Below are 11,205 nucleotides of genomic sequence, written 5' to 3'. Positions count from 1 at the left end.
AATTAAAATATATAGCAATCAATGGTGTTAATATTGACAAAAAGCTAAACATGCAAAAAATAACAATACAAAAATTATTGATAAAAAATGAGTATGTACATAAACAAATCGAGATTTAAAAGAATCCCAAATTGCGAATAAATCACAAGCTAACCTTCAACAAAAAGCGCTTGGAAGAAGAAAGTCGATAAAAAGAAAAAAATAACCCAGCAAAAGTCTACTCTACTCCTGACCCTCCAACCGGAAAACCCAATCTAAAAACGCATAAACATCTACAAAAACTCAAAGGATAGATTGATATCTCCTCAAACAGCCAAACAGAAGATATGTTAAAAAAAAAAAAAAAAGAGAGAGAGAGAGAGACACAGAGACAGAGAGAGAATAAAAGTAAAACCATTACCTTGCACATAAGAGCCCCAAATCGGTGAACCAAGCTGTTTCAATTTAAGAAAAACAGAAGTGCTAAAAAAAAACCAACCAACCAAAGGAATTTGGAGACAAATAACAAAATCTCAGCATTGACACACAAAGCACTTGCAAGTTGTAATGCGTAGGTTTATCTTTTTATTACAGTATCCATAAATCAGTAGTCTTCTTTCTTTATCCATATATATATATATATATATATATATATATATATATATTGAACTGATTATCTTCTAAACCCTAACAACGAAAGAAAGCAAATATGGACACAAAACATTTGAACAAAAAAAGAAAACATCGTAACGAACAAGGTTAAAGGACTGGGAGAACATACTCGATCATTAAGAAGGGAAAACTCGTTCATCAGCCAATGCCCGTTGTTGGCATTCTTGGAACCAGAAGTACTTTTAACTTCAAAGACAAAGAGTTTCTTGAAACCCACTTGATTGTTCTGAGAATCCTTAACAGGGTCGGTTCTCTGACCTTTCCAAGTCCCACAACCAGCTTTTCGTTCTATCCTTCTTCCCTTACCCTTCTTCTTCAGCTTGGTGAAGACATAGAACTTTTCAGATGAGGACTCACCAAAAATCTTCCATGGTTCCTTATCATTATCGCCGTAGATTTCCATGTCAATGACAGCCTCGGAAGATAATGGTTCACCTCTCACCTTCTTCAGGAGGTACTTTAGAACGAGCTCTTCGTCGGTCGGTAGAAAACGATAACCATCTGGAATTATCGTCATTGTTTGATAGGTTTCTTTGGAAACCATAATGGGGCTTCTCTCCAACAATTAATGGTTAATTTTTTTCTCTGATCTTCTGCTAGAACTTATAAAATAATTAAGAAACCAAAGTTAACCTAAGAAACTCATCTATATATATGTAGCCTCCCATGTCCCAGCTGAGGCGGTTTATAAAAGATTAATGCCCCCATACCCTCATTTGCTTATGCCTTGTTTGCCTACGACTCGTTACATATAATAATAATAAATATTTTTTGAGTAGATTCATAATTAGTAATTTAATTTAGGGGCATAATATTGAACTTACATTAGTGACAATTATTACTGTATATATTATATTATATATTAAAAATAACTTACATATATAATAAATGATTTTTTTTATCTCATGGCTTAATTTAACTTAGAGTAATGCCCGCATTTAGAAAAAATTTCGCAAAATCGATCTGTTAATTAAAAATATTGAAAATAAAAAAAGGAAATATTAAATCCTTATAATTGGATTGTACGAGATGTTTTACTTAATTTTGAAAAATTTTGAATAAACCCAAGTTTCATAATATTTAATATCAAAAAATAAAAAAATCATAAAAATTAATTTTAATATATAAAAAATAAAAGTTTTAAATATTAAAAAAAACATAATTTAAAACATCTACAAATTAAAAAAAAAATGAGACGAAAATAATAATTTATTTACTTCTAAGTTCGGATTACTATAATAACAAGTTGGCATAGCAAAATTAAAGCCCAATGTAACTAATATTTTACTATCAAACTTATATTCTTGGCAGTTAACTACAAAAAAATTCATGACATCTCTTTCAAAAAAAAAAATTCATAACATCAAAAATTGATTAGACATGTCCATGATATCTAAATGAGTGTGGTAATATATAAGTTAGTGTAGATCATGAATCAATTATTGCCACAAATTATGAGTTTGATATAGTATTTGAAATATAATAAATATATATTCTTTTTTAAATGAATTTCAATAAAAAAAATTTTTTTAGCCTACGAGGAGAATGTCAAAGCAACCTCTACATCACTACCACGTCTTCATTAATTATACCCAATACCACCTCATGAGCTTGCTCAAACTGATTAATTACCAATATTAGTTATTGTTAATTTATTCATCACTACCACATCTTCATTAATTAAGTTGGAATGGCCGTCAAACAAAAATCATAATAAATAAAATTTTGAAATATTGATAGATAAATTACATATTAATTATATATAAATATATTATTTGTAAAATTAAATTAAGATATTAAATAATAACTTTACTAATGTAATACATACATATATATAAATATAAAGTGAAATAAATAATTTCAAAAATAATTTTTATATATTCGATGCAAGACTAAAGAAACTAAATTCGTCTCTAACCCAACTCCGATTTGAAAAGATGAAAAAAACCTCTATTAGATCTCGCTTTTTTAAAACCCCGCATATATTGGATTAGATCGAATTAAAACCCGCAAGATATGAGTGATTTTTTAATTCATACATTGACTCATTTTCTTATAAAAATTTTCTAACTAAAACAAGTTAAAATTTTTTTTTAATAAAAATAAAGGAAATGGTAAAAAAAGAAAAGAAAAGGAAGCAAAATGGAGATAGTACATGGATTTATTAAATTAAAGTATTAAATAATAATTTTATTAATATAATACATATATAAATATAAAATTAAATAATATATATATATATATATATATATATATAGGATATGACAAATGACTTTAAACTCTCATTTGACTTCGACCCCAATTTTTGAAAAACTTTGATGCAATCCAAATTAAAAAAACTTATTAGATCCAGACAAATTAAATCGATACGAGTTATTATTGTCGATGCCTTAATTGATTGTTTTCAAAAATTTATTTATTGGTTTATTTTGATGCTAAATTTATTTAATTTAAAAATAAAAAAACAAAAAAAAAAGAAAAGAAAAACGAAATAGGATACTACTTATACACATTTCATTGACTTTTTTTTGTTTAAAAAATGATTTAATTTAAAAAAAAAAAAAAGAAAGGAAGAACAAAATACAAAAAAAATAAAATAGAAAATAAAGATGAAAAAAAATTGAGTTGCTAGGTGACATTAATAATGATGAATTTTTTTACAAAATTTATATCATGAACTTTTAAAAAACAAAATCCATAAAAAATCGAATTTGGATGCAATATGAATCCCTTTATTAATATCATTTTTTAAAAAAATTATCGAATAAAAAAATAAAAAAAAATATTTTTAATCAACAATATGAAACGGAACTCATATAAAAAAATAAAATATACATTAAATATAAAAAAGAATAAATAAATAAATAAGAGAAAAGAGAAAGAAAAGAAAAAAAATAATTTGAAATGTGGCATATCTTTGATATTAAATGTGTTTAACAGAAAAAATTAAATCTAAAATTTTTTTATTAAATATATATAAAAAAAAAATGCAGTATACCTTCGAAATTAAGTGCATACCACACAAATTAAAATTGAAATAAAGATTTAGTAAACATTTTTTTAAAAAAATAAAAAATAAGTAGAAAAAATGACATTAAGTAGGTCTTACAAGCAAAAAATTAAAATAAAAATATTTATTAAATATAAAATTTATTAAATAAAAAAAAAAGATAATGTTACTTGACCCCTTAGCTATACATTACCAAAATTTTACCCAAATTTATTTTTTAGATTTTGTTATATTGGTTAAAAAGGTATTAATATTTGGATTTTTATTTAGTATGTTGTTCAATTTCTTTACAACCTCCTGTATTGACTCTTGTGCTTTTTCATTGGCTTAGCGGCGTCCACGTGGTATCTAATGCGAGCTACGTGGAAGCCACGTACTTGCATGTGTTCTTTTCTTTTTAAGAGTTTTATTCTAAGTAGAAATATGAATTGACACGTGTGCCTCAATCTTTCATTGCAGTTATATGTGGTGGGCCCACGATATATGACCGTTTTCGTAATCGCGAGATTTTCTTGATTTATTATTTATTGCTTTTAATATTTGTTGACTTGTATACTTGACCTATCTATTCAAATCATCCTTATTTCAAAAAAAAAAAAAATCAAAGAAAATCATACATTAAAGAAGAATAATAATAAAGAAAAAAATGAAGTCTGACGTGTCAAATGTTTCACCAAATCGAAAGTAATTAGAAATTTCCTGAGGCAAATTAAGTTAAGTCTTTTTTTTATTAATTATTATTATTAAAAAGGGCCGAGGAATTTCCATTCCAACACAAACAAGAAGTCAGCGGAGATCCAAACTCTTAGTCCGGACCTAGAGTCCGAGGCCCAGCAAAGCAAAACCGACCTTTTGGTTTGACTCCCCGCTCCTCCTCCATGTATAAACACGTACATCTAACGCACCTTCGGAATACTCGCTTAGCTGATCGCCTTTTCTTTCTTACGATTCCGATTTCTCATTCTTTTTGTTTTAAATTGCATCTCTTTCAAAGAGATTTTTGGCTATATATTATAAATAAAATTAATCAATTCTACTCCCAAGAATTTACTTAAATCCCAGTCCGCGCATGTTTTTCTTTTCTTTTTATTCCAGCGATCGGGTTAGTCTCGGACTCTTCACTCTTGATTCGTATTTTCCATTTAAACAATCTCAATTCTTCTTTATTTTGCCATATTGTTATCGGCTTTTTGAAGTTTTCTTTTTGTTTGTAATGATTTGCGGCCTGAAGAAGATTCGCAGTGAATTTGTTTATGTTCGAATTCATATTAATTTTCTGTATTTTGATGAAAATCGTAGTTCATGTGGATATTTCTTGTTAATTATATCTTGGGTGTGTTGAGAATAATTCAGTTGAGTTGACTTGAGTCAATGCAGGTGGTTCCAGTATCTGCTTTTGTTTTATTTCAAAGGCTCATAGATTGATTTGAGCTTTTTTTTTTTTATATAAATTTAATTCTCCATACAATGTATAGCTATATAATGCAGGAATTTTGGCTTAATAATCACAATGAATCCATGACTAAGTTTGTTAAGTTTATATAGTAAGAAGGTCTTTGCTGGATTCTGATAAAGTATAATCTAGACTTTGTTATCTGAGTGAGGATCTTTCTCATTTTTGCAGCGAAAATGGCGGAGGTAATTGCTAAGCTCGAGCGGTGTCATACTGGTCAAAGCATGCAGAGAGCCTTAAGTTCATGGCATGTGACAAAGAAAAGAAATCCCATGATAGTGCAATGTGAAAATAAAAGGAAGGGCAATGCAGGGCAATTGTCAACAAATCCATCAAAGAAACGGAAGCTAAGTAAAGAAATTGAGTTCTTAGAGGATGAGAAAATTCCTAAGAGGCATTGGAATGGAATAGACAAGAAGATAACTACTTCTTCAGTGGAAGATATATTAGATGAATGGGACGAGGAAGCTGTTGCGTTTATGAACATTAAATCACGGAGCAAAAGCAGAAATTTGCACAGTGTGATGATAAAAGGAAGCCCTAAGGAGACTAAGAAGAAAAACTGTGATCCCATTGATACCTCATTGTGTTCTTCATCATCTTTGTTATCATCATCTTCAGGCTCACCAATTTCACATTTGAAAAGTGATAGTAGCGGCACTGATAGATGCACAATGAAAAATGTTAAGGTATTTTACTTCTTTTTAACTCTACAACTGAAATTTCTCTTTTCTTGGGTTTTATTACCCCTCAAATGCAAGGATTATTGAATTTCATCTTTATTTTTCTTACTAACAATTATGAGAAATCTTTCTTTAATCAGGCCAAAAGAAAAAATTTCAAGTGTCATCAGTGTATGACTGAAAGGAGAACCGTTGTCCCATGCATGAAATGTAAAGACAAAGTGTACTGTATCCATTGTGTCAGAAAATGGTGACATTCTCAACCTAATGGGCTTCAATTTTTTTATTTTTAATAAAAATCTTTCTCATTTTTTTTCTACCGTGATGCGTATAGGTATCCCAATATACCAGAAGAAGAAATTGCAAAACAGTGCCCGTTTTGTTGTAGGAATTGCAACTGCAGCATCTGTTTGCACTCAAGTGGGTTAATTAAGGTCTGTTTTTTCTTTAAGTAACCAGATTTAAATTATGTAATGCCCTCAGGTTTATTCTTTTGGATAAACTGTCTATTTAATTGGTATGGTAAACAGCTGTTGGCGCAGAATACTAGTGTTCCGGCATAGAATGCATAGAAAGGATATTGATCTTTTGGTACAGATTTCATTAGGGTGGTGCTTAGCATGAAATTTAATGTCTTTGCTTCTGAGGTTGTTAATTTTGATTAAATTTTTCATTAGCATGGGGCCATGCAAATACCAATAAAATTGTCACCTAATAATTATCTTTCTGCCTAATCTACAGACATCAAAGAGGGATATCACTGATCAAGAAAAGATTAAGCATCTGGAACACTTGATTGAGTCAATGCTTCCCTTTCTGAAACAAATTTGCAGAATACAAAAGCAGGAGACAGAGGTTGAGGCTGACATTCGAGGTATTCTTTTTCTCAAACATTGGCTGCTAGCTCTCTGTGAATATTCAATTATTTCCTGACAAAAGGTTCTCTGTTTAGGGTTGCTACCTTCTGCACTTGAAATACCAGAGACTCTTTGTTGTAATGACGAGCGTGTCTATTGGTAAACGTTTCTCTCTATGTAAGCATACAGTTTATCATGTTCTTGTATCTGTTATTCACAAGTTCTCATTGACCATCTCTCTGCTCCCGATTTGTTGTCTCTTTGGAACAGTAACCACTGTGCAACTTCAATCTTTGACCTTCATCGTAGCTGCCCAAAATGTTCATATGAACTTTGTCTTAGTTGTTGTCAAGAAATTCGGGAGGGAAGCCTTTCTAGCCGTGATGACGTTGCACATCAATACAGGAACAGGGGTTACGATTATATTCATGGTGGAGACCCTTTACCAGAATCTTATCTTCATGAAACAGCTAAGGATCGGGCTAAGCAATCAATTCAGTGGAAGGCCAATAATGATGGAAATGTTACTTGTCCTCCAAAAGAAATGGGTGGTTGTGGTGATTGTATATTGGAGCTTAAACGAATCCTTCCAATGGGCTGGATTTCAAATTTAGAAGCAAAGGCTGGGGAAATGTTGAGCACCTGCAGAGCTAGGCAAGGACTATTGAAGCATGAACGTGCTGTACCAGGAAGAGAGACGTTACAGAGGGTGGCTTCTAGAGAAGGGTCTAATGACAATTTCTTATATTCTCCAACTTCAAATGACAATCAAGAGGAAGATATTTGTCACTTTCAAATGCACTGGGCTAAAGGTGAACCAGTTATAGTTCGGAATACTCTTGCAAGTTCAACTGGTTTAAGTTGGGAACCAATGGTAATGTGGCGTGCTTTATGTGAAAATGGGGATTCAAAAATTAGTTTGGAGATGTCTGAAGTTAAGGCTATTGATTGTCTTGCTGGCTGTGAGGTTAGTTCTGTTCCCCCATTTTAGATTTTAGACCACTTTCCTTTTCTTTCTTCAATCATTCTTTTCATGTTACATTATGTTTGAAGTCTGATTTTGTCATGATATACAGGTGGAGATAAATACTCACCAATTTTTCAAAGGTTATATTGAAGGGAGAAGATATGATAACTTCTGGCCCGAGATGCTAAAGTTAAAGGACTGGCCCCCATCTAATAAGTTTGAGGATCTTTTGCCTCGGCATTGTGATGAGTTTATAAGTGCATTGCCTTTTCAAGAATACAGTGATCCTAGGTCTGGTATCATCAACCTTGCTGTGAAGTTGCCACCAGGTGTCCTGAATGTAGATTTGGGCCCAAAAACATATATTGCTTATGGGATTGCAGAGGAGCTTGGAAGAGGGGACTCCGTGACTAAGCTTCATTGTGATCTTTCAGATGCGGTATGCCTTAATAGCCAAAAGATCTAGCAGCCTAAGATTATATTCACTATTTTTTGTTTTATCATGCACATATATTTACACGGTAATCATAAGAATTCAGTCAGCTTCCTTTGTGATGTAATTCCTTTCCCTGTTATCGAAATTAATGGTCTAGCTTTTAATCCATCCAAAATGACTTGCTGAGTCAGTATATGATGAAAGAAGCTTGCCTCAGTGTCATTTGGAGTTTGGATGTGTTGGAAACAATTTGAATTTCCTTCTTTTGATTAAATTTCAAACATCCATTGTTGGTTTATATACAATGTTTAAACGAAGTAGTATGAGGGTGCAAAATGTTGGGATTGTTCAGATATAGGACTATGCAGCTTGATGGTTTTCTAAGAACTTCACATACTGAGTCATCTATTACATCTCTTCGTACACTGCCTTGTTTTCTATATCATGCGACTACTTGTTATAATCCACTGACCTTTTTTTTATTGTCAATTGGTGTAGGTAAACATTTTGACTCATACTGCAGATGTAGCCTTAAGTGAGGAGCAGCTTACTGCAATGGAAAAGTTGAAAATGAAGCATAAGGCACAGGATGAAAAGGAACATTTAGAGAGAGAGAGAGTCCATCTAATTAAAGAAGGCCTTGATGGAGAAAGGAGTGATCCAAAAAATAAGATGGATGTTGTGGAAATCACTGACCAGAAAGATAACTACTCGGATAATGTACTTGATGTTTCCAGAGATGAGCTTGGAGCTAGAAGTCCTGGCCCATCCACCGGGGGAAAGGAGACAGGTGGTGCCCTGTGGGATATTTTTAGGAGGGAGGATGTTCCGAAACTGGAAGCTTATCTTAGGAAGCACTCTAAAGAATTCAGGCATACCTATTGCTCCCCAGTTGAAGAGGTAATTCCATAAGCATTGAACGTTTCCTTTTGTTCACAGTTGTTACCCTTAAGAGGGTTGAGATCTCCTTTTAACCCTTCCTTAAATGCATTGAAAGAAACACTTTTGAGTTAAATTTGCTCTAACATTCTTGATGGTTGCATTTTGATCAGGTAATCCATCCAATTCATGACCAATCATTTTACCTAACTGTGGAGCACAAAAGGAGACTAAAGGAGGAATTTGGTTAGTACAAGGAATGCGCCTCAATGTTTAATACAAAAACTTCAAGGTTCCTCATGTAAGCGTTTTGTGCTGTCTAGGAGTTGAACCGTGGACGTTTGAGCAAAACCTTGGAGAGGCTGTTTTTATTCCTGCTGGATGTCCACACCAAGTTAGAAATCTGAAGGTATTAATACATTCATCCTCATTATATGCTCTTTATACAACTCTATTTGTGGTCTCTCATCATTGTGTTTCTGCAGTCATGCACCAAAGTTGCCGTGGACTTCGTGTCTCCTGAGAATATCAAGGAGTGTCTCCGATTAACTGAGGAGTTCCGCCAACTACCTAAGAACCATAGAGCCAGAGAAGACAAACTTGAGGTAACATCCTCTCATTGATGTTTTGACAATTTGTTGTCTTTGTTTTTTCATTTCTTGCCAAACCTTATTTCCACACTGACTCGTGTAAACAGATCAAGAAAATGATAATTTATGGAATAGAACGAGCTCTTAAAGAATTAGCAGAACTGATATCAACTTCAAATTGAGCCCTTTGAAAGCTTCTCCAACTGCAACAATAGAACCGGCCTTTGTGTAGTTCGAGTAACAAAGACTATCTGGGTTGGCTACTAGCTTTTGTAAATTCATGGATACGAGCAAGTATCTTTGTTTTGCCTCGGGGTTTAACTTTTGGAATATTCAAGCCTCGAGGCAGCCTCAGTTCTGACACTTTTCAATAAATACTATCAATTCTCTCTTTTCCATCCTTACTACTATAACTATTTATTTACTGTTTCATCATTATGTAGCCTGATCTCTCTTGCGCAATTTCTACAATTGCAAAGCATTGTAACTTATCAAATCAATAGAAATTGAATCTGTCCAAAATATAAACGGATAGAAATCGAATCTGTACACAAATTGTTCATCGAATACTTTATTAATTAGTTTTTCCCAAACAAATCGAATATGAATATAAACGAATTAAATATAAATAATTTTTTTTTATATTCGTGATTTATTCATTTAATTTACGAATTTTAAAATATTATTTATAATTATTTGTTAAGTTTAATAAATAAATATAAATGAATAAAATTGAACACATTATAAATTATTTGTTAAACGTTTTGTTTGTTACATCGTTACCTGAAACTTCAAAATAACAGCTGAAATAGCAAGCAAAGATTTATGGTGTCATAAATTGTTAACTATCTAAAACAACTTTTTAATCTATTAACTATTAATGTCTATTATTTATAGTGAAAATTTTTTATCTTCACATATGAATTTATAGGATTATTTAAGAATTATGATTGAATTTTTTAAAATAATTTGTTTATAAAATTTAAAAACTCACTCTTTTATCCTATTAAAAATGATATAATAACATTATGAAAGAATATTAGAAACAAAGGAATTTTTTTCTAAAAAGGAAAATACTATGGCATTGTTGAATCAAACATCAAACAAAGTATGTATATAAAAAAAACCAATGGAGCCATCCATCATTTTATTTTCTTTTTGGTTTTATTTTTTAGCTTTTATGCAAAAAAAAAAAAAAATTGCAATAACATGATGAGGAAACAAGCAAGTGCTTAAAAATGAATAGTCTTGATTTTCACAAAGCGATTAAATCATAAAATTTGTTTTTGATAGAATTACATTTATATGTACCAATAAAAATTAAAATTATAATCAAATAATTTTTAATATATATAAAAAATAAATCAACAAACAAATCAAATCAATAAATTATTAAATAATTAAATAAAACTCACACTTGATGAGAGTTAAACTCAAATTTAAAAATTTAAACATATAATACAAATATGACATGATATAAACACAATGACACAATAATTTTTAAAAAATAATAATATGAATATAGGAAGACATAATAATAAAAATATATATTTTAAATTATTATAATCAATTAAAAATATATGGTAGACGTTGAGCTCATTTTTAAAAGGTAATTTTTTTTGTAAAGAAAAGTTGATAAACATGTCAATAAAAGAACAAAGAGTGCCATTGCTCGCATA

The 11,205-nt window shown here is 30.9% G+C and overlaps 2 protein-coding genes across 2 annotated transcripts; one reads left to right on the top strand and one right to left on the bottom strand.

The window, feature by feature from the left end:
* Positions 1-222: 222 nt before the first annotated feature.
* Positions 223-1,168, bottom strand: LOC111274279 (NAC domain-containing protein 55-like). Its single transcript, XM_089755158.1, has 3 exons — positions 761-1,168; positions 401-434; positions 223-254 (listed from the first exon to the last, which is right to left on the bottom strand). The coding sequence occupies exons 1-3, from the start codon at positions 1,166-1,168 to the stop codon at positions 223-225; spliced, it is 474 nt and encodes a 157-aa protein (XP_089611284.1).
* Positions 1,169-4,468: 3,300 nt separating this feature from the next.
* On the top strand, positions 4,469-9,924 carry LOC111275220 (lysine-specific demethylase JMJ26-like). The gene is made up of 13 exons (XM_022860405.2): positions 4,469-4,763; positions 5,286-5,803; positions 5,938-6,047; positions 6,132-6,231; positions 6,539-6,671; positions 6,750-6,813; positions 6,925-7,621; positions 7,731-8,060; positions 8,556-8,957; positions 9,110-9,182; positions 9,260-9,345; positions 9,422-9,541; positions 9,634-9,924. Exons 2-13 carry the CDS (start codon positions 5,291-5,293, stop codon positions 9,706-9,708), a joined length of 2,703 nt encoding a protein of 900 aa, XP_022716140.2. The 5' UTR covers positions 4,469-4,763; positions 5,286-5,290; the 3' UTR covers positions 9,709-9,924.
* The last annotated feature ends 1,281 nt before the right edge of the window (positions 9,925-11,205 follow it).

The sequence above is a fragment of the Durio zibethinus genome, chromosome 26 (assembly GCF_047325235.1).
Source record: "Durio zibethinus cultivar Kanyao isolate XHJ-2024 chromosome 26, ASM4732523v1, whole genome shotgun sequence".
NCBI classification, from domain to species: Eukaryota; Viridiplantae; Streptophyta; class Magnoliopsida; order Malvales; family Malvaceae; genus Durio; species Durio zibethinus.
This window is presented reverse-complemented; position numbering and strand designations above follow the sequence as displayed.